Source organism: Staurois parvus, unplaced genomic scaffold, assembly GCF_062004578.1.
Source record: "Staurois parvus isolate SC_StPar_1 unplaced genomic scaffold, SC_StPar_1.0 ptg000414l, whole genome shotgun sequence".
NCBI classification, from domain to species: domain Eukaryota; kingdom Metazoa; phylum Chordata; class Amphibia; order Anura; family Ranidae; genus Staurois; species Staurois parvus.
The window spans coordinates 8170766-8195111 of record NW_028318210.1 but is presented as its reverse complement, the minus strand read 5'-3'; the positions used below and the strand labels follow the sequence as shown (position 1 = coordinate 8195111).

The window sequence follows — 24346 nt, the reverse complement described above, 5'->3', positions numbered from 1 at the left end:
TTTGGCTAGTTTAGCACAGACCAGCCGAATTTCAATCCATCTATGACTTTTTCCGCTCAACAAGATTGTTGGAAAACTTTATTCAATCTGCAGCACTGGTCAGTGTATTCTGACAGGAAAGGAGTCCCTGCTCTCAGAATACAATAGCACAGTGGGGACCATTCCTCCATCCACCTCACTTGTGTGGTTGGGTGAATGCGTTCATTTTTTCCAATCAGCTCTCTGATTGAAAAGAAAAACCCATCTATGGCCAGTTTCAGGCTTCATAAACACATTTGTATATGAAGTCAAGTGCAAATAAAGTTCCAATGAATGTGGAAAACACCCACTGATAAAGTGAATGGAAGCTTCACTGACCTATGTCTGCTGGCAGGTACTCTTCACTTTCGATTCAGTGTTTTTTTTTTTTAAAACAGCCATTATAACCTTTCTGTGGGCCCCAGTGATCCTCTTTTAAAATTGAATTAAGAATTAAACATGAATATTAAATACCAATAATGTAAGAATCTATTTATAACCTTTTATGTTGTCCACATTTCAGTCTAAAGACTCAAGGAGAATAATTATGAAGCAGTTTGTCTCATAAAGTGTCTTAGCTGCTTTCTTTCCTATAGTTTTAGTGTAGCTCAGCTATTCTACTATTGTTATAATATTTATTTCTAACTCTTAATTTTTAGAGCTGGTTCACTCCAGGATGCAGTGTGGGAAAGGTTGTTCCATGTGAGTTTCCCACTCCAGGTTCGATCTGCATGCAGGTACCAGTGTAATGGTATAGCACCCCAATGCACATTGCAAACTCAGTATGTTTGCGGCACCAACTTGCATGGCACTGCCATACTCTGTGATTTGGTGCAGCACGTTTTTAAAAAGTAGTGCATGCGCTACTTTTCCTTTGTTCCAGTGCAAATTGCTCTGCGCAGGTACATGTGGGAATCGCACGGAAACACAGCACATGTTCACAAGAAATCTTCAGTGGGCTGGTTTAGGATATTATTTTAAAAAATGGCAGCACAATTTTCCATCCACCAGGACACACCATGGAGGCTGCAAAAAGTATAGATGAAAGAGTTCAGTAATTATAACTAAGTTTATTGAATTTTTTTTTTTTGCACTGCTGCTGTCAGTGAAATTAAGGAAAGGATGAATGGGGAGTTGGGGTCCACTCTATTGAATACAAAGCTGCATTCATTTTCTATCTGCCTGCAGTTCAGCTTTAAACTTCTTTTGCCAGTATAAAGCAGGCAAATATACTGTATATAGTATAGAAGCCAGACAAATATATAGCAGCACCCCTTGGTAACATTAATTTCTTTAGACCACATTCACACAACCAGTTACCTGCAGCCACCAGATTCCAGCAGCAAGAATCAGTGGATTCTTTTGGCTGGAATGCGGTAGGCTGACACCGGTCACTGCTGTTCGCATGTTGCTGCACACAGAGAAGATAGCTATGGTTATGGATGGATGTCTGAACCTGTAAACAGTCAGCTGTGTCCAAACTCAGACATCTGTCCATAACCGCAGGGAACTGCTTTGCATGCAGTTACATGCAAACAGCAGTGGCCAATGTCAGCCTGCCATTAGTTTTAAATAGTCCGCTGCTTATCGCATGCCCCAGTCATTCCCGGCAAAAAATGTGCTGATTCTTGCTGCTGGAATGTGGTGGCCACAGGTAACTGGACTTCTGAAAGAGGCCTAACAAGCAATGACATAATATTTGTGATCAGCTAGTGACATTTGTTTAAAAAAATGTGCCACCCTCAGATGAAAGGTAACATCGGGCATGCAATAGGTGTGCCTTTTTTGTAAGCACAGGAGGGAGAGATACTTATTTGGGCTTGCAAAAAGCATGATGCTCCTGCTAGGAATCTATAGACCAAGAAAAAGCAAGGGACAACAGATTTGTACAATTTGTACAGTCATATGACAAAGCAAAGGTGGATGAATTACAGTACAGTATGGTGCATAACTATACACTTTCTTTTCCTTTTTTTTGCACAAAAACTGTTTCTGTATATTTGTTTTAACTGAATACTTAACGTATGGGCTGCAATTGCCCTCTAAAACTGACATTACATTTAAATGACAAATTCCCATTTGGCTTGCTATGTCAAATGTATTTCATAAATCCTTGCAGCTGCTCCCCGTTGTGACACCCAAGAGACACCTGAATGTTAAATAGATATTAAGTGACTTGATAATCTTCCCAGAGTGTTCAATTCCTTTGTTCACTTAGCTCAGTTACTGCGCATCCTCCTGGAAATCTAGGACACACACTCTCACAATATTGTTAAAGGCCAATTAGAGGGGGTGGCAGTTGAATTTAAATGGGAGCCCCTCACAAATGTGCCCTGCCACCAGACTGGGAAAGCTACATTTTGTTACTTAACTGAATTTGCAGTTTCCGATGCAGTAGGAGTCTGAGGCCAATAAAGCAGATGGTTTTCTTTTTCCTTTCCTTATCAAGAGTATGAAGAACCCAGCAAGTATAAGACATCCTTGTGTTAAAAGAAGGAATTTATTTTGCGGACTTCTACCTGGACATTATGCCAACATGTTCCCACATAAATATACTAAAAGTGGACAGTACAGTAAAGGACTGTCAACCAATGTTTTTATATTACAAATAAGGAAGAATTTTCTGAGAAGAATACCCGGGAATTATTATATTAAGGCTGATCTGTGGAAAGATATAAAAGACAAATATTTGCAGTTCTTTAATCATTAATACATTGATAAATTGTGTGTTTGAATGTGACGTTGTATCAGCCTCTTACAGTCTCTCTACAGCAGGACCTGAGTGTGAGAGTAAGAAATAGCACAAAGAAACAGGTCATGTGCTGACGAGAAGAATGCGGATAGGAAGAGAATGACAGAGAGATGACCTTATCACGGGACTGCTTCTCCTTTCACTGTCCAGTCACAGGAAGGGGGAGGGTCCAGGATGACCTGAATTCAGAGGAAGTGAGGTGTTTGCTGACTGAGAACATCTAGAGCAGCGGTTCTCAACCTGGGGGTCGCGACCCCTTTGGGGGTCGAACGACCATTTCCCAGGGGTCGCCTAAGACCATCGGAAAACACATATTTCCGATGGTCTTAGGAACCGAGACGCCGCTCCTGTCTCCGGCGATGTGTGGGCGGGATGATATGCTGCCCCTGTCACCGCCTCCTCGCCGCTGATTGGCCACCGGAACTGTAGCTCAGGAGAGGCACACAGGCGGCCAATCACCGGCGAGAAGGTGGAGCTTGGAGAGGAGGAGCCGAGCAGCAGCGCGCGGAGATCGAAGAAGATCGAGGGAGCTGCAGGAACGAGTGAAGAGAGAGGCCAGAGAAGGAAGACAGCTGACAGGTAAGTGCAAATTTTGCTGCTGCAGCCAGGTATGCAGGCTGTAGATGGGAGAGGGAGAGAGCGAGCCCAGGCTGGAGCAGGAGTCAGCAAGGTAAGTATCATTGGTGTCAGTGGGAGGGATAGTGCCCCATCATTTGTGTCACTAATACCAACGATGGGGCACTATTCCTCCCCCCACTGACACCAACGATGGGGCACTATTCCTCCCCCCACTGACACCAACGATGGGGCACTATTCCTCCCCCCACTGACACCAACGATGGGGTACTATTCCTCCCCCCACTGACACCAACGATGGGGCACTATTCCTCCCCCCACTGACACCAACGATGGGGCACTATTCCTCCCCCCACTGACACCAACGATGGGGCACTATTCCTCCCCCCACTGACACCAACGATGGGGCACTATTCCTCCCACTGACACCCACAATGGGGCACTATTCCTCCCACTGACACCAATGATGGGGCACTATTCCTCCCACTGACGCCAATGATGGGGCACTATTCCTCCCACTGACGCCAATGATGGGGCACTATTCCTCCCACTGACGCCAATGATGGGGCACTATTCCTCCCACTGACACCAATGATGGGGCACTATTCCTCCCACTGACACCAATGATGGGGCACTATTCCTCCCACTGACACCAATGATGGGGCACTATTCCTCCCACTGACACCAATGATGGGGCACTATTCCTCCCACTGACGCCAATGATGGGGCACTATTCCTCCCACTAACACCAATGATGGGACACTATTCCTCCCACTGACGCCAATGATTGGGCACTATTCCTCCCACTGACGCCAATAATTGGGCACTATTCCTCCCACTGACGCCAATGATTGGGCACTATTCCTCCCACTGACGCCAATGATGGAACACTATTCCTCCCACTGACACCAATGATGGGGCACTATTCCTCCCACTGACACCAATGATGGGACACTATTCCTCCCACTGACACCAATGATGGGACACTATTCCTCCCACTGATACCAATGATGGGACACTATTCCTCCCACTGACACCAATGATGGGGCACTATTCCTCCCACTGACACCAATGATGGGACACTATTCCTCCCACTGATACCAACGATGGGACACTATTCATCCCACTGACATCAGTGATGGGGCGCTAGTCCTCCCACTGCAAAATTACAGTTATGAAGTAGCAACGAAAATAATTTTATGGTTGGGGGTCACCACAACATGAGGAACTGTATTAAGGGGTCGCGGCATTAGAAAGGTTGAGAACCACTGATCTAGAGGCAGATATAAATGCTACTCTAGATAGTAGGTAAATCTTGCAGCAAAAGCTGCTTTTGTTATTTTATGTATTTTTTTCTTGGTATTTTTGGCAGACATTCTGCTTTTAGGCGCCTTTCACACAGAGCAGAATCCACTCTGATCACCAGGGGATCTGTGCAAAAGTCCATTTACTAGGAAGAAAAATGAAAACTGCGCTAGGGCCCAAAAACATCAGCTAATCTACAGAAACCAGCACTGTACCTTAATACATCCTTCCCCTGTCCTGCCCCGACTTGGCTATGACTGCCTATAACAACACACTGTCAACAGCCCTTGACTCACTAGCGCCTTTAACCACACGCAACATTAGACCCCGACCTCTCCAGCCCTGGCAGACTGATCACACCAAATCCCTCAAACGACACAGTCGTGCCCTGGAGCGACTATGGCGCAAAACCAAATCCCAACAAGCCTTCACCCGCTACAAATCTGCCTTCCACACTTACACCTCCTCCCTCCACGCAGCCAAACAAGCCTACTTCCTGACCCTCATCAAGGCCCTCTCCAATCCTCGCCGAGTCTTCTCCACCTTCAACTCTCTACTCTCTCCACCCCCACCTCCACCCAGCACCTCACTCATCGCCCTTGAGATTGCCAATCACTTCAAAAACAAGATCGACACAATTCGCAAGGACATCGCCGCAACTCACACTCCCTCCCAACCTGTCCCCTCTCACACAGCTACCCCCTCATCCCCCCTCTCCCTCGACATAACCCACAGGGACTTTGTTGCTGCTCAAACTCCCTCCAACCCTGTTCCCCCTCCCTCAGCTACCCCCTCATCACCCCTCTCCCATGGCCTCACCACTGCTCTGACCTCCACTTCCACCCCACCCCACATTCCTCATACTGAAGCCCACTCAACACTCCGCACCTTTGACCTTACTACCATCGAGGAAGTCTCCAAGGTCCTCTCTGATGCCCGCCTCACCACCTGCCCCCTCGACCCTATCCCCTCACAACTCCTACAACCTCCTTCCCCCTCCATCCTATGCTCCCTCACCCACATCTTTAATCTCTCCCTCTCCTCTGGCACTTTCCCCTCCCCTCTGAAGCATGCACACATCACCCCCATACTTAAAAAGCCCTCCCTGGACCCCAATGACCCGAACAACCTCAGACCCATCTCCCTGCTCCCATTCACATCCAAACTCCTCGAGCGCCTAGTTTACACCCGCCTAAGCTCTCACCTCAACGACAACAACCTCCTCGATCCCCTACAGTCTGGCTTCCGTCCCCTACACTCCACCGAAACTGCCTTACTCAAACTCTCCAACGACCTGCTAACTGCCAAAGCTAATGGCCACTATTCAGTGCTCCTACTCCTTGACCTCTCCGCAGCCTTCGACACAGTCGACCACCCCCTCCTCCTCAAAAAACTACACTCCCTCGGCCTCAGAGATTCTGCTCTCTCCTGGCTCTCATCCTACCTGTCACAACGCTCTTTCAGCGTTACCTATAATGCTACCACCTCCCCCTCACTCCCCCTCTCTGTTGGGGTCCCTCAAGGCTCCGTCCTCATGCCCATTCTCTTCTCCGTCTACACCTCCTCCCTTGGCCAACTCATACACTCTCACGGCTTCAACTACCACCTATATGCCGACGACACACAAATCTATCTCTCAACCCCCCACCTCACCCCCTCAGTCTCCGCCCGAATCACACACCTACTGAGCGACATATCAGACTGGATGTCGCTCCACTTCCTTAAACTGAACCTCTCCAAAACCAAGTTTCTTGTCTTCCCCCCAGCCCGCACACCACCCCCCATTGACTTCTCCATCATGTCCAACAACGCCACCATCAAACCAGAATGAGTACTTGGTGTCATTCTGGACTCCAACCTATCCTTCCAGCCCCAAGTCCAATCTTTAACAAACTCATGCAGACTCCACCTCCGCAACATTGCCAAAATACACACGTTCCTAACCCCAGAAACCACTAAACAGCTCATCCACTCCCTCATCATATCACGACTCGACTACTGCAACTCCCTCCTCACTGGCCTGCCTCGCCACAGGCTATCCCCACTTCAGTCAATCCTGAATACGGCTGCCAGACTCATTCACCTTCCCAACCGCTCCGTTTACGCCACCCCCCTCTGCCAATCACTCCACTGGCGTCCGATTGCGCAACGGATCAAATTCAAAATCCTAACACTGACGTACAAAGCTGTCCACCACACTGCCCCGAACTACATCACTGACCTAATATCCAAGTACCGCCCAGCACGCACACTCCGCTCCTCACAAGACCTCCTTCTCTCTAGTTCCCTGGTCTCCTCCTCCCATGCCCGCCTCCAGGACTTCTCCAGGGTGTCACCCATCCTCTGGAACTCCCTGCCCCAACCCATCAGATTTTCACCTACTCTCCTCTCCTTTAGGCGCACCCTGAAAACCCACCTCTTCAGGGAAGCCTATCCCACCCCCTGCTAACTTGCCGACCTCCTCCACTCTTCCTACCACTCCATCCCCCACAGCTTTCTCCTCCTGTGCCACCATCCCCTCTCTCCTAGATTGTAAGCTTGAAAGGGCCCTCAATCCCCTCATGTTTTGCATTGTATTGTATTGTTATTGTTCTGTCCCCCATTGTAATGTACAGTGCTGAGCGAACTATTGGCGCTTTATAATACTGTATAATAATAATAATAATAATACACAATACCCAAAATATGATATACAGAAATGCAGTGCTGTGAAATGCTATACAAGTGAATAATGCAAGTTGTGAACATATACACCGCTATTAAAATTACCACATTTAATAAAACAAATAAGTATGTACATAAAGAACAAAATAATATACTGTATATAAAGTCCCAATGAAGAGCCAGACGAAGAAAGGAACAAAGATTCTTCTGTAAGTGCAGCAGAGGGTGACAGAGGTGAGTCCCAAAAGCTTTTAACCTTTTATACCTGAGTGAGATGACCCCCAGTTCAGCATGATCTATGCAATTCACAGGGCATTGAGCTTTGACTCCAGCAGCATGACAAATATCAACCCCGCTTTGTCCACATAGTATTGTGTACAGTTCAGCTCAACCAAAGAGAAGCTACATCATGAAAGAAAAAAAAGACACTCTCCATAGTAAAAATCTGTAAAGCACAACAGGTTTAATTTGGTATGTGCACTTAGAATCAGTAGATAGCCAAAAAGTGCTTCACAACACATACAATGTACTCATGCCAGAATCCAAGATGGCCACGGTGAGTTCGTGTATGCGCAGTAGTGTGTGTGTTTCGGCTCCTCCCTACACATTTTGTCATATGTGATGTCATCACGGTCTTAATAGCAATATTTTTTCAAGTATAAGAGAGAACTATTAAAGAAATGTATAGATACAAACCAGACAGTGGAAGTAGTATAGGCAGATCAAGTAAAATAAAATACACTATATTGCCAAAAGTATTGGGACACCCCTCCAAATCATTGGATTCAGGTGTTCCAATCACCTCCATGGCTACAGTTATATAAAATCAAGCACCTAGGCATGCAGACTGCTTCTACAAACGTTTTTGCGAAAGAATGGGTCACTCTCAGGAGCTCAGTGAATTCAAGCGTGATAGGTTGCCACCTGTGCAATAAGTCTATCCTTTAAATTTCCTTGCTACTAAATATTCAACGGTCAACTGTTAATGGAATTATAACAAAGTGGAAGCAAATGGGAACAACAGTATTTCCTCCACAACGTGGTAGGTCACATAAAATGACAGAGCGGGGTCAGTGCATGCTGAAGCTCACAGTACGCAGAAGTCGCCAACTGTCTGCAGAGTCAATAACTAAAGACCTCCAAACTTCATGTGGCCTTCAGATAAGCACAACAACAGTGCATAGAGAGCTTCGTGGAATAGGTTTCCATGGCCTCGCAGCTGCATCCAATCCTTACATCACCAAGTGCAATGCAAAGTGTCGGATACAGTGGTGTAAAGCACGCCGCTACTGGACTCTAGAGCAGTGAAGATGTGTTCTCTGGAGGGACAAATCACGCTTCTCTGTCTGGCAATCCAATGAACGTGTCTGAGTTTGGTGGTTGCCATGAGAACAGCACTTGCCTTACTGCATTGTGCCAAATGTAAAGTTTGGTGGAGGAAGGATTATGGTATGGGGTTGTTTTTCAGGGGTTGGGCTTGGCCCCTTAGTTCCAGTGAAGGGAACTCTTAAGGCAGCATACCAAGACATTTTGGCCAATTTCATGCTCTGAACTTTGTGGGAACAGTTTGGGGATGGCCCCTTGCTGTTCCAACATGACTGCCACCCACTTTTTTTTCCTTTGTTTTCTGAAAGTACTAAAAGATGCAGCATGTGGGACTTTTGGTGTGCTTTCAAGAAATGCAGAAACAAATGTGTAACCTAATATAAATCTTTAGGACTGCAGCTATAACTGCGGGTAAAGCTCAGGAAAATCCCCTTTACATCGCACAGCCCCCTGCACCTCTGGACCCCTTTACATTACACAACCCCCTGCACTTCTGGATCCCTTTACATTACACAGCCCCCTGCACCTCTGGACCCCTTTACATTGCAAAGCTCTCTGCGCCTCTGGACCCCTTTACATTACACAGCTCCCTGCACCTCTGACCCCCCCCCCCCCCTACATTACACATCCCCTTGCACCTCTGGACCCCTTTACATTACACAGCCCCCTTTGCACATTACACAGCCCACTTCACATTACATAGCCCCCTTGAAATTATTCCCCCTCCTTCACATTACATAACCTCTGCAGCTCTGCCCCTTGCTACCTAACTTGGCATGCAGAGTGGGACATGGCAGCACTGAATAGAAGGTGGGACCTGCTGGAGTTAATTTTTTTATATCAGCAAGCTGGTGATTGATTGCTCGGACCACCTAGCAACCAATCACCAGCTGGTTAACTTGGAAAGTTAACTCAAGCAGCTCCCACCCTCCTTTCAGCGAATTGTTCTGCCTCCTGCTATCCGCTCTGCTGTGTTAGTGACAGTGAGCGGCAGAGGCAATCCGGTGGACGGCCCTGAGTGTCACCCCTCTGGCAGGAGTCACCCAGGTGCGGTTCGCACCCCCTAGCGATGCCACTGGTAATACCAACTTTCTGGCTTCAGTACTTTGAGTCACTGACCTGGACCAAATATTCTAATCAGGAAAGTCAAAATAAAGTCTGAAGTTCCTATCTACATACTTTTCTCTTGGGTCATTATTAAATGTATGAAGGTAACCCTTTCACAAAGCTCAAAAAAATTGCAGGTAAAAGCACAGAATTTTCAAGTGTTTTAAATTACTACGTTCAGGGTATTTCATTCTCATATTCATAAGTTACTTTTTTTTAATTGCAATGTGCCTTTGAAGTTGCTAACAAAATGTATTTCTCCATTAAAAGTCAATTTTCTAGCACAACCCCCTCTTTCCATGCACATCATAGCCCTCTTGTCTTCTGGGCATGTATAATTATTTTCTGTGCTGGCCCAGCTCCTTTGCCCCTTTCTTCACCTCCCTATGTAGCTGCCAGGGGTGTAATACAAAAGCGTTTCACTTGACTGACAGCTTTGAGTCTGCTGGGGCTGCTAACATCACATACAAGATGGCAGCACCCAGCAGCAGTTTCAGGGAGAATTTTAGACTCCTTTCACACAAAAGGTTCGATTGAATGGTCCGATCGGGTCTATGGACCAGTGGGTGTAAAGGGACTTGTGTCAGTTTACACCCACCTACCTCTGGTCAATCCAATCCGGTCTACTAAAAAAAAAAAAATCCTTTCCCCTCAGTCTAGGGCAGTCAGGTGTAAATGTGCAGTTTACATGACTGCCCATTGAGCAGGAAGGCTTGGTTTGTGTCCATTCTGTATAAATTGAGTGGACACGGACCAGTCATCCACCCACTCTGCTCCGATCAGCAGGGGAACAGCAGAGAGATCCTCTGCTGAGCAAATCAGATACCGCCCTGTGTGAAAAGGGGTCTTACAGGTAAACAATATACATTTTAGTACAGTAAATGCACATCAAACCTTATGAGAAGGTTGTTGCTAAAAATGAAGAGACTGGTGACAGGGTCTCTTTCAGCATGACAGCCAGACAACTAGCATCTGCAGAATGAATTGGTAAAGGCAGCTTCCATGTTTCATTTAATAACAAGGAAAACTCTACCACGGGCAAAACCAAAAGAAACCAAAAATAAGGAAACACAGATGAATGTGATTATGGCTGCTGCAGTCTTCAAAATGTGTCTAACTTCCACATTTGTGAACCCTATAAATGTGTCTATAGACTGCGCTGTCAAACATGTGAATCAAGGTTACTAAATACTTTACCACATGTAAAAGTGCAAAAAATAGATAAACAACACCAGAATATACAACTAATGTCCAATGTATCAGTAAGTGCCATTCAAATAATAGTGGCTTGACAACCAAAAGATAGGTGAACAGATGCTGGTGCCATTAGTAACAGATGCTGGTGCCATTAGTAACAGATAAACAGGTGGCCACTTCCAGGTCAGGTGACCCACATGGATTTGCACTCACCACAATGGATGGACATTCTATTACTCTCACTGCGCTTTTTTTGGTTGGACCTGTCACGAGCGCGGCGTCAGACCCCAGCCCTTCTCACCAAACTCGTGACCGAAGGACTAGCCAATCTAAAATCTAAAATCGCGCTGTGACGTGCGTAACAATGCTACACCCAGCTGCACCCTGCACACCGATGATCCCGCTAATTGGACCACGATCGACGTACCGGCAGCCTGAATGCGATTGTTACTGGGTCAGGTTAATTACGCAATTAACCCTTCACACTGCCACCGCCTCCTTTTCATACAGAGAAAGAGGAAACTCAGCAATACACTAGGATAATTGGTTAACTGTCAGTATCCTGCTATCTCTACAGACCGGTTATACAGAGGGTTAAATACTCATAGTAGCGTTCTTCAGCGGCAGGGACTCGTAAGTTACATTCAGGAGCTATAGAAACAGTTCAACACTTTTAGAAAGTAAGATTTATTACCAAAAGGTCGAAAGGGTGCAGTAAAAATATTTACAGAAAGAAGATGTAACCAATATATATATATATATACAGTTGCAAGAAAAGGTATGTGAACCCCTTGGGATTACGTGGAGTTTTGCATGAATTGGGCATAAAATGGGCTCTGAACATCATCTAAGTCACAACAATAGAAGAACACAGTCTGCTGAACATAATACTACACAAACATTAGATGTTGCCATGGTTTAATTGTACATAACATGTAAACATTCACAGTGCAGGGAGGAAAAAGTATGTGAGGCCCTAGCTTAATGACTTCTCCCAGAGCTAATTGGAGCCAGGAGTGAGCCAACCTTGACTCCAATCAGTGTGATGATATTGGATGTGTTGCTGACAGCTGTCCTGCCCTTAAAAAACACACACCTGTTTTGGGTTTACTGGTTTTAAGAAGCACTGTCTGATGTGAACCATGCCTCGCAGAAAAGAGCTCTCAGAAGACCTACGATCAAGAATTGTTGACTTGCATGAAGCTGGAAAGGGTTACAAAAGTATCTCCAAAAGACTTGATGTTCATGTGTCCACGGTAAGACAGACTGTCTACAAATGGAGAAAGTTTAGCACTGTTGCTACTCTCCCTAGGCGCGGTCGTCCTGTAAAAATGACTGCAAGAGCACAGCGCAGAATGCTGCATGAGGTAAAGAAGAATCCCAGAGTGTCAGCTAAAGACCTACAGAAATCTCTGGCACATGCTAACATTTTTGTTGACACATCTACAATAAGGAAAACATTAAACAAGAATGGAGTACATGGGAGGACACCACGGAGGAAGCCATTGCTGTCCAAAAAGAATATTGCAGCACGTTTGAAGTTTGCAAAAGAGCACCTGGATGTTCCACAGCACTACTGGCAAAATATACTGTGGACAGATGAAACCAAGATTGAGTTGTTTGGGAAGAACACACAACACTATGTGTGGAGAAAAAAAAGCACAGCACACCAACATCAAAACCTCATCCCCACTGTGAAACATGGCGGAGGGAGCATCATGGTTTGGAGCTGCTTTGCTGCCTTAGGGCCTGGACGGATCGTTGTCATTGATGGGAAAATGAATTCCAGAGTTTATCAAGACATTTTGCAGGAAAACGTACAACCATCTGTCCGCCAACTGAAGCTCCGCAGAGGATGGGTGATGCAACAGGACAATGACCCAAAGCATACAAGTCATTCAACAAAACAATGGCTGCAACAGCACAGAATACGCCTTCTGGAGTGGCCCAGTCAGAGTCCTGACCTCAACCCCATTGAAATGCTGTGGCATGACCTTAAGAGAGCGATTCACACCAGACATCCCAAGAATATTGCTACACTGAAACAGTTTTGTGAAGAGGAGTGGTCCAAAATGACTCCAGATCGTTGTGCAGGTCTGATCTGCAACTACAGGAAACGTTTGGTTGAGGTTATTGCTGCCAAAGGAGGGTCAACCAGTTATTAAGTCCAAAGGTTCACATACTTTTTCCTCCCTGCACTGTGAATGTTTACATGTTATGTGCAATTAAACCATGGCAACATCTAATGTTTGTGTAGTATTATGTTCAGCAGACTGTGTTCTTCTATTGTTGTGACTTAGATAACGTTCAGAGCACATTTTATGCCCAATTCATGCAAAACTCCACGTAATCCCAAGGGGTTCACATACTTTTTCTTGCAACTGTGTATATATATATATATATATATATATATATATATATATATATACACACAGAGCACAACAGCACAGCAAACAGATAACAGAAAGAAGTTTAGGTAAATAAGTGCTGGCCAAATAAATGAGAAAAAGGAGAGAAGCGCCTCTAAGTGCAATAAGTCTTTTAATTCAAGTCTAAATGTAGAAACACTCACATGTGTGAAGTAATCATAAGCTTAAAAACCGTGGTTAACAATAGTTAATGGTGGGGTGGTAACCCGGGTGAAGAGCCGTTATCTTACTGCGATGTGGGGAGGTCAGCTCTCGGCTGGAACAGCGTGGTGGCTGGAGCATGCACTGGCCGTGGAAGGCGGAAGTGCACTCCTTTTTCAAGCAGGCTCCGAAACGCGTCGCAGTGCACCCTGGGATCTGATGTCATCAAGGCCACGCCGCCGCTACGTTCCAGCGTGCGTTCCATCCGGCTCTGAGGGAGGACGTGCATGCAGGCCGGCCTCACCACTGTTCCCCTCCAGCCACCACGCTGTTCCAGCCGAGAGCTGACCTCCCCACATCGCAGTAAGATGACGGCTCTTCACCCGGGTTACCACCCCACCGTTAACTATTGTTAACCACGGTTTTTAAGCTTATGATTACTTCACACATGTGAGTGTTTCTACATTTAGACTTGAATTAAAAGACTTATTGCACTTAGAGGCGCTTCTCTCCTTTTTCTCATCTACAGAAGTTGCTACAGCTTATTTGGAAGCCTTGCCCTCAGTGCCACACGGAATCCTACGCTCTTCATACAGTAGCCACTAATACCACGATCACCCCATACTACCATTTCCCAGGACTTTGCAGTGTTTGCGCTGTTACAACCCTTCCTCATTTTTTCTGAATCGCTTGCCAAATAAATGCCTGGGGTTAGCAGATCAAGCTTCAGAGCAGAAGGGTGCTTTGATCTCCCTCTGTTTCGATGGTCAATGGGAGAATCTTCAACTCTTTCTCTGCGAGATGTTGCACGCAGCAAGTCCTCACTTTTCTGACTCAACACAAAACATAACACTTCTTTTTTCTACTCAAAATTTCTTCCCACAATGGACAAGCCGAGCCTTCTTACTACAGGGAGATCCTGTGCCTGGCTCTTATATGCACGATACTACACCTCCCCCTCTCAGCTGACTGCATATTCGTTTAAGAGAAATACCACAATGCAGAAATTTGGAGCAAAATAGAGAACTGTGCCTCTCCCTGTGGGCATGATTGTGACAGGACCCACTGTGTATTTTGTCACCAGCTTGACCATTTATATGGACTAGGATGTGATTTCTTCCAATGCAATACACTGCCTCTCAAAAAACAGTGAAAAGGCTAATTGTGTAAAGCAGCCAACTTGATTACACCATAAAAAAAAAACCTTACAATTTGACCACAATCACATGTATATGTGCCTAAGGACTGGCATTAGGTACATACAGTGCGTACAGATAAGATACAGTCTGCAGTACTTGCCTATCCTCCAATGATTTGGCACATGCAAAGTCCTTCCCTGGTGCCAACATCTCAGTAGTTTTGTTCCATGTGTCAGTCTTCGGCCATCCTGATTGGCCGCTTTTCCCGTCTTAATTTGCCCTCGCTGGTTGATATATTTCCTGCACATGGGTAGGAGTGCATTCATCCCGCCACTCCTGGACCGTGCCAGAAATGTAAATTGAGCTGTACATTCTATGGAAGACTGCGAGCAGGCAGGCACGTTTAATTTATAGCAGGGCCCTCCTAACCCTCTTGTATTGAACTGTATCCTTGCTGTATTGTCTCCCTTTATATTGTAAAGTGCTGAGCAAACTGTTGGTGCTATATAAATCCTGTATAATAATAATAATTTTATTCCAGAAAAGACTGCCTGTTCAGAAATTTTGTTTGTAATTTTTCAGCTTTTAGAGAACTTTTGCATTAACATAACCTCCTAAGTAATCATATAGACATGATCCGTAACTAAGCTGTTGGCTAGCAAAGTGACGTCTCTTGTATGAGTGCTGCTCAGGTGATAAACTATTCATATGACTATTTAGGTATGTCGTCTTCTCAATTTTTCAATAAAAAAGCAAATGAAGTGTCTTCTAGCCATGTGTGACAGTTTTCTTCTGTTAGCTATAGCTATTTTTACCTTGTTGTCTGGAAACATCTATTTTTCCCATGGTAAGCTGCAGCCGCTGCTATAAGAAAGCTGTGGGGTTTTTTTTCCTGTCTTTTTAAATAGTTTACACTGGTTAGTATACTGTTGCCTGGCAACCACTGCGCTCCGTGTCTGTGGGCGAGCATTAAGCATCCCTTTCTTGTATACTTCAAGTAGTAAGTAGCAGATTAGGGAAGTGCTAGTTTGGCTGGGTGAATGTACCATTGTGCGTGTGTGTCAGCCGACCTCCAGGCACGTGGACAAAAACCACAAGCAGCAAAGATGTAGATTCACTCAAAATATAGAATTAAAGCTGAAAGCGGAAACTCAAAAGCAAAGACTGATCATATTGCAGCTTACCCGCTCTCTGATGTGATGGCTGCATTCGTTTCTTTTTTAGGCTTTCTTTCCTTTATTTTCATCTTGTGATCTGGCCAGTAAGTCTGTTGTTTTTCAAAAGAACAAGTTCTCCTGCAGATATAGCAGTTAGAGGGATGACATAAACCATTTACCACTGACAGGGGTGCTCACAATGATCAGCTTTTATGTATTTATGTAAAACCTTTCTCACAAAAGGAACAAGAAACTATTGCTGTAACTGCCTATAAAGTGTGAGCTGGAGCTTGGCTTCAATTTGTTAGTGTATTTAAATCTGCTAGTACATTTACCACTCCCCTTTCTCAGACTGACAGTGCTGCTGTGCAAAAGTGCCCCTGTGCGCCTTCATCCAAAGTGGGTGCACTCTAATACAGCAGGTGTGTTACTGGCCAGATCAAAAGGTGACAACAGAGGGAAACATCCAAAATTGAGAACACTAGTGCAGCCACCGCATCTAGTGATTGGTAAGTTGCAATATATTACACTTTTGGTTTTGGGTTTAGTACCACTTGAACTCCAGACCGATATAAAAGACTGTTAATGCAGCTCTGTAATCATTAAAGTGGAATTCCAGCTTAAAGCGGAGCTCCACCCAAAAGGGGAAGTTCCGCTTTAAGGACTGCTCCCCATTAAGGATTGGCACCTTTGGGGGGCGAGGGTACCCGAATTTGACAGGTACCCGCTCCCACTTCCAGTCCGATCGCCTAGGCGATCGGAAACGGAAGGTGTCCTCCCTCCCTCCCTGTAGTCTTTTGGGACACGTGACAGGTCCCAGAAGACTACAGGACCATTCATGAAGTGCAGCGATACTCGCGCATGCTCAGTGGGTACCCGGCTGTGAAGCCGCAAGCTGTCACAGCCGGGTGCCCACACTGAAGATGCCGGTCTCCTGGAATACAGGACGGCCGGTGAAACGGGTTGCGGGGGACACACCGCGGAACCAAGGGACAGGTAAGTGGCTGTTTTTTTTAAAGTCAGCAGCTACAGTTTTTGTAGCTGCTGACTTTTATTTTTTGACAGCGTGAGTGGAACTCTGCTTTAACTCTAACCACTTGTACAACTGTCCCCTCCCCCTCCTAGCGCCTTTGCATACTAAAATGTGTAAGAAAGATGCTTCTCTATTTTCTGGCCACTCCAGTCTGGTCATGTGATACCCCCTGTGTCTGCCAGCCGCAGCTGCAGGGGAGAGGAGGAAGTGCCAACGACTAGTAAAGCTTTAAGCGGTGACATCACCCATAGCCTTCAATGGTCCATCCATTGTCAGCGTTCCCTACTCTCCCCTGCAGCCATGCTGCCTGAGAACAGGGGAGTGAGATCATGTGACCGGAGCAGTCTGAAAAAAGCTAAGGTAAGTATATCCATTTTTCTTACACAGTTTAGTTAGCATAGGTGTTAAGATGAGAGAGGGGGCAGTTTTAAGAGTAATGTAATGTTATTACATTTGTTTTTTTAAATGCAAACAGTGTGATTACCTGAATTTGGCCTGCTGTCAGCCTCTTGCATCACCTGCACCACATCTCAGACTGGGAGAGGGAGAAGCAGCACAAGGAGCCGTTATGGGTATGTTGAAGTGTATGGAGCATCCTGATAGTAGGAGAGAGCACAGATACAAGCTTGTAGGCCTGCTGCTTCGTATTTCACTGTCCAATCACAGGCTTGGGGGAGGGACAAGACCTGTAAGTGATACTAAACTAAGGCAGAGAAAAGTTTGGTCTCCTGCCCGATTAGACAGGGTTGTGCTTTGTGGTGGAGCTGTGTAAAGCTCAGGACTGGATGATCTGAAATACAATTTATGTTGCAGACAAAACCGCTCCCATTTACATTATGTATTTCATCTGTGTACTTAGCTGTTTGCATTGGAGTATCTGTAAGTTCCTGAATTTGTCTTCATACCAGCTGCGATGCCATATACAACAGAATGCAAACTGGTATAGAGAGAGTAGTCACCAACAGACAGTCAGGAGTTTCTGCTGTGTACTGTGTGATGACAGAGATTATGCCTTTTGTGTTTAGAGGATAAGTTCGCCTTTTAGGAAAAAATAATAAATACACATATTTTTGCAGAAAAACAAATGTGTATTTATGTTTTTCTCCCCCAGAAGCCTGCCAAGCATTTCACCCATGTTTTGTGGATCATGGATGCAATGTCAAGCTCCTGCAGACAAGCCCAATAACGTTCGTTCCATACCTCTGTACAGGCTGTCAGAGTGATAACTGCAGGGCTTGTGTATGAAGGCGTAGAGCAGTGCTCTCCCAGTTTGAGAGCTGCAAGCCATCTGCCACAGTGACAGATGGGACTTGTAGTTCTCTCGTTCACAGATTCCTGTGAATGAATGACGCAGCTATGCAGGCAGAGGACCACACAGCCATGCCATTTTTTTAAAAGTGCCAGCTGGTGAGGGGAGAGGAACCCCCGTCCGCTGTCACAGGGTATTGGGGGATGTTGGGGGGACTGCTTGCTGGAGCATGTTACACATTTTCCCCCCACCTTAAAAAAAGACTTTAATTGAAAGGAACTTGAGCAGCACTTTATTACCTTATAGACAAATGGAGGGTGTACAGTTAGTTTACTTTAGGACTGTAGTTTATTTATTGTGTCATTTTCAGGATAGGAAATAATGTGAACATGCTGACAGGAGGATGGAAGCGATAACTTACCATATTAGCGTGACATTGTTTCTTCACTGTCCAATCAACAAGTCGGGGTTATGTTCTTGACCCATCTTTGTTGTGGAGGAGGTCAGGAACCTGGTTGTATTGTCTGGATCGCAAGACTATCTACAATGAATAACAAAACTTTGGTATCTGAAATAGTTCCCTCTATTTGAATTTTTAATAGTGTGTTTAACTGTTTTTTTTTTTCGATCACAGGAGACATAGGGATGGGTAAATAGGGTTAAGAAAGGAGTAGGATCTGTGCCTCTGTTGGCTCCCATGACCATACCTTCTGGTCCTTTCCCATAGCCCAGTGCTGCTGGGAAATGGTTCTGCAATATTATTGGACTTCACAAACACTCTGTACCGTTATGTATACGTATTTGGGGAAACCACCAGTCAAAAACTGGTTAATCTTTTTCTTATAAGATGCCTCATTTCCTCCTTTTGTCAGCAAACTACCCTCCCAACCATCAATCGGTACTATGTACAAACCAGTATTTTCAGATGATGAATATCATACCACAAAACCTTGAAACAGGTCATCTCTCTTTTACAAGGTGTGGGCATCAAGTATCATCACACTAAGGCTTCCTCCTCTTAATTTCTGTATTTACCTTGGGGTCCTGGTCCACCATATCCTTCCCCACCTTTTTTAATGGACCCCCCCCTGCACCCCCCTCCTCCTCTTCCTGTTATAGGCATAAACCATTTCAGCTTCTTGGCTGTGACTAAGGGGACACTCTCTATCACCTTATGGATGTGGATGGCAGTATTCCATATTTGTCTTTCTTAAAGTGGAATGTCACTCAAAAGGGGAAGTTCCGCTCTTCCTCCTCCTCCTCCTCTTCTGTCATAATTTGCACATTTTATTTTGGTGGGGTGTGAGGAGGAACGGAGCTGGTACCTATTTTTGATAGGTACCTTCTCCCACTACCATTCATACCAATCTGAGCGGAAGTTCTCCTCCCTCCCACAACCTTCTGGGACACGTCACCGGTCTCAGAAAGTTGCAGGACCATTCACAAAGCACAATTTGTGCATGCGCAGCCAGTTGTGAAGCCACAAGGAGTCACAGCCAGCTGTCCACAGTTAATATGCTGGTGCTGAGGACCCAAAGACTGGTGAACAACTGTCCAGGATCTCTGGACAAGTGAATGTCTTTTTTAATAAAAGTCAGCAGCTACAGTTTTTTGTAGTTGCTGACTTCATTTTTCAAAAAATGATCAAAGAACCGCTTAAATGTTATATTACTGTTTCAGGTTCAGGTGAACCGTGCTCTCCTCATGAACCTTAAAGCGCATCTAAAGCCAAGAGAAAAAAAATGTATATATTGCAGCTTATATCTACAGTCCATAGATGTGGAAAGGTTGCATTTGTTTTCTTTTTCTTTAGGCTAAGAACATTTTCAGTGAGTACAGGAAATAAGTGTTAATTTTACCAGAAATGTAGTGCTCTTGTCATTTCCTCTGAGCTATAATGAAAGTAATTTTCTCTTAAAACTGTAAACTGCTCATCCCATCAGCCTCCATGTAATGAATGTGAACAAGGGCAGATAAGTTTGAAGTCCAGTCTGCATGACCACTTAAATTATAGTGGAGAAAGGAGTGTAGGGAAAAAAAAAAAAGAAAACACTTAGAAAGGACAGGCAAGCTGGAATGTATATTAGAGCTGAACTCTGGAAAACTAAAAACTCCTCCTTTATATTGCAGCTGTGCCCACTCTGCAAGGGTTAACTGCTCATCTAGTTTGTTGGATGAAAAAAAGACTTTTACTTCCCTGATCCTTCACTCCACTGGCAAACAGCGCTCCCCTCTGCTCTGGCAGTGAACTGTCCCTCTGTACCCTAACTTCCAGTGCGGGGCTATGATTCTTGCTTTGATCCTGATGACATCAGAGGACCGTAGAGTGCCCAGACTACAGGGGAGAAAAGGCTGCAGGTCTAGTAGCACAGAGGAGCCTGTGGGAGTGGAGGATCGGGTAAGTGAAATTGCTTTTCATGGTCCCCTAGGCAGAGCAGTTAACCCTTGCAGTGTAGGCAGAGCTCCACTGCAAGGGAGGACTTTTTAGTTTTCCGAAGTTCGGCTGGTTGTTTTTTTGTATTTTAAATGTGCTGGTCTTAATTGACATAATATTTATGTGTTATTGCCCTATTCTATACTGTACTCCATAATTTTTTATTAATGTCCCTTTTAGACATTTGTGTCTGCAGTATATATCTTAGTGATTCTAAAGGCAGAAGGAGTTTCACCCTAATGCATTAAGGTAAACAACCTTCTGTGCACAGGATTCCCCACCCCCCTTCAGTTCTTACCTGAGCCTGATCTTGGTCTAGCGCTGTGCCCAAGAACAGCAGCTCCCCTACTCCTCACAGGACAGAGAGGCAGCAGTGGGATCCATTGGCTTCTGCTGCTGTCAATCTAATCCCGTGCTGAGGGAGTGGGGGCGTGGCCAAGCCCCGCTGTCTATGTCTATAGACGCAGCCAGAATGACTCTGGATTAAGCCCACACAAGTGCCCCATAGGAAGTGGCTTCCTATGAGGGCACTTGCAGAAGAGGTGGAGCCATGAGCACTGGACGTGACCCCAGAAGAGGGCTGCGCAAAACCATTGAATGGAGCAGGTAAGTATGACATGTTTATTATTGAGAAAAAGAAAAGAGGCTTAAGAAGGTTTACAATCAAGTTTAAGTTCTTAACCAGTGTCTTTTTGAGACAGTATAATTTTCATTGTTGCAAAACCAAAATTCATATTTTTCAGGGGTTGGTATACTTTCACAAACAGACATTATAAGATACAGTATGTAATGGATGTTTCTCCTCTCACAGGTTACATGAGGACATGACAGTGTGTGTTGCAGACTTTGGTCTTTCTAAGAAAATCTACAGCGGAGACTACTACCGCCAAGGGTGTGCATCCAAGCTCCCTGTAAAGTGGCTGGCACTGGAGAGCCTGGCAGACAATGTTTACACCGTCTACAGTGATGTGGTGGGTGCTTTTTGCTGCAAGCGTACTGTTCAATCTACATTCTGTAGAACTCTGGCATGTCTGTGTACTCTGCCAAAATTTTTAACATGCACAAATGTATCTATGTGTATTAATCACTGTAGCTCTTACAGGTATCTGATCATATAGTGGACCAAGATCCATATAAATGACTGCTTATATTGACTATGGATATCCATTTCACTGTATGGTGTGTGGATATTAAGGTCAGATTTTTTTTTTAGTTAGGTTATTCATTAGTTAAGAGGTATTAAACTCCAGCTAAATCACTGCTGCTATAACTGTGTGATTTACTTATTTAAATTGTCTTCCCACACTCCTCTTGTCAGTAGAAATTGGACTGAGAGCAGTGGGCTTTGCACTGTACAGGGATGCCAGTTCAATATGTTTTCAGGCACCAGGAGCTGGAGCCAGTAGTATGGAGAGACTTTTACAGATGGAGGGATGGATGTAGTGGCCCTGCTTTTTTAGCTGCTTGCCTGGCATTCTTATGACAGGGGTCTCTTTGCTTCGTTACAGTTTCAGTTATATTTTCTATTAGAACACCTACCACTGCATGGCTGGTTGACTTTAACTGGCTATACAAGGTTAGTTTTCTTTTATTTCCACCATCCATTCACACCAACTAGATGGATGAACCACACCTGCCGGGAGAATGTATTCTGACAGCGGCACCCGCTGTTGTCAGAATGCACTGGTTAGTGGCTGCAGATCATTGGCTGCAGATGCTGATTGATGTAAATTTTTCCAATATGTCCCTTTAACAGAAATCGATTCAACAATCGACTTCTGTCAAGCAATAGAGTCCACACACTGATTGAACTTCAGCTTCTCTCTGTTGGACCAGCTGAATTTCGATCAGTGTATAAAATACATCCAGCTTTAGAAGAGTCTTCCCTATTATCTGACAACCAATGACAAAACAATGAGTAGGAAATAAGTTCTGTCAACTGCACCATGTATTTACATTTTCAAGGGATTGCTAGCTTCTGCTTCAAGAGACAATTTATCTTAAAGCAGAATTTCACCCAAAAGGGGAAGTTGCACTTTTTGGCCTCCTTCCCCCTTCTCTACCCCTTTTGGACACTTTTTTTTTTTTTTTTTTTGGCCAGCGGGCACCTAGTTTTGACAGGTACCCATTCCCACTTCTGCTTTTATCAGCTAAGTTCAAGCCCCTCCCCCTTTGCCTGCAGCCTTCTGGGACATGTCACCGGTCCCAGAAGGCTACAAGACCATTCATAAGGCACAGCTCATGCATTCACAGTGCGAAACCGGCTGTGAAACCGTAACAGCTGGCTTTTCTATTAGAACACCTACCACTGTGTGGCTGGTTGACTTTAACTGGCTATACAAGGTTAGTTTTCTTTTATTTCCTCCATCCATTCACACCAACTAGATGGATGAACATGCCAGTGCCGGGATCCTGAAGATGGTCAAGAACTGGCCCAGGTGAGGATGGCACTGGATCCCTGCACAGGTAAGTGTCTATTTATTAAAAGTCAGCAGTACAGTATTTGTAGCTGCTGACTTTTAATTTTTTGGGGGGAGACTGAAGCTCTTCTTTAAAGTATCACAATCTGTGGAGAACAGTTTAAACTTTCCTGCTGACTTTTCACACATGAGCTATTTGGCTAAAAAATGTCTGTTATTTAATGCATAACTTCAGCCAAAATTTTAGACTCCGTTCACACTGATGCGGTGTAGGATTGGCAGTGATTCCTGTGCGTTTCCCACGCTGCATCACAATCACAGTGTTCATGCAATCTGCTGTGGGTGTCAGTGTTACGTTAACAACACCCCAAAAACAGGTCACAAATCGCAGTGTTATTGCCTGAATTGGGAAGCATAGGTGTGAACACCCATGTGATCTGATTCTAGTGTAACAAAAAATGTACCTGTACCTTTTTCGTGCAGATGTGGTGCAATTTGAGCCATAGAAAATGAATGGGCTGAAATTGCACTGCACAGAATCGCATGTGTTTTGAGCAGTAATACAGTGCGATTCCGGTGCGAATCACATGCCGTTCCCTGTACCGAATCAGTGTGCACCAAGACTGAATTTAATTTGGAGCAAGGAATGTCAGAATTTCTTGATAAAAAGTGATGGCAAATCTCTCCAACATGGTTGCAGACAAACACATTTGTAGAGTGGTTTAAAACCTCTAACAATATTTATATTACTTTCTGTGCCTTCCTGTGAGGGAAAATCTCCCCAGTGGGGTCACAGACAGAAATTAGACACCTGACAGTAATTTTAACTCTTGCCCACTTTATCAAAAACTTTTAATAAATAACTTTAAGAGAAAATGGCTTTAAATCAACTAGTATCAACTGAGGTGATTTGGATATTTTTAAATGTGCTTCCTTGAAAAGTCCAATATCCAAATGGTAAGAATTCAGTCTCACATCACACTGGTTAGATTGGGTCTGATTTACTAAGAGCCTGATTTGCTGTGTTTTTACACAACGCACATGTATGGTGTGAACGGGGCACATAGAGAACAATTGTTTTCTATGTGTCATTGTGTTGAGGCTGTGTTGATTAAAGCGGATCTTCACCCTCACAAGACACTTGCCTCCTATCCACCCCTCCACTAGCAGAATAGGGTTGTTTTCTTCTTTTTTTTTTTTTTTCTTTTTTTTTTTTTTACTTTTTGGTTAAAAAGTGCAGCTCCTCTTCCTGCAAGTCATTTGCCTAGGTCAGGGGTTTCCAAAATTTTCAAAGAGCCAGTTTACTGTCCTTCAGACTTTAGGAGGGTTGGGTTTTCGCCAGTAAGGGTATAAATGTCTTGGGCCCGGGATCAGTGCAAATAAACATTGCCTCAGATTT

General features: G+C 44.8%; 1 protein-coding gene across 1 annotated transcript in view; it reads left to right on the top strand.

Annotated features, from left to right (window-relative positions):
- Positions 1-24346, top strand: part of TYRO3 (TYRO3 protein tyrosine kinase) — a 273752-nt gene that overhangs the window by 238031 nt on the left and 11375 nt on the right. The window contains exon 17 of the mRNA XM_089686919.1: positions 21339-21498. Within this exon, the coding sequence (XP_089543045.1) occupies positions 21339-21498 (160 nt within the window). The remainder of the gene's footprint in view (positions 1-21338; positions 21499-24346) is intronic.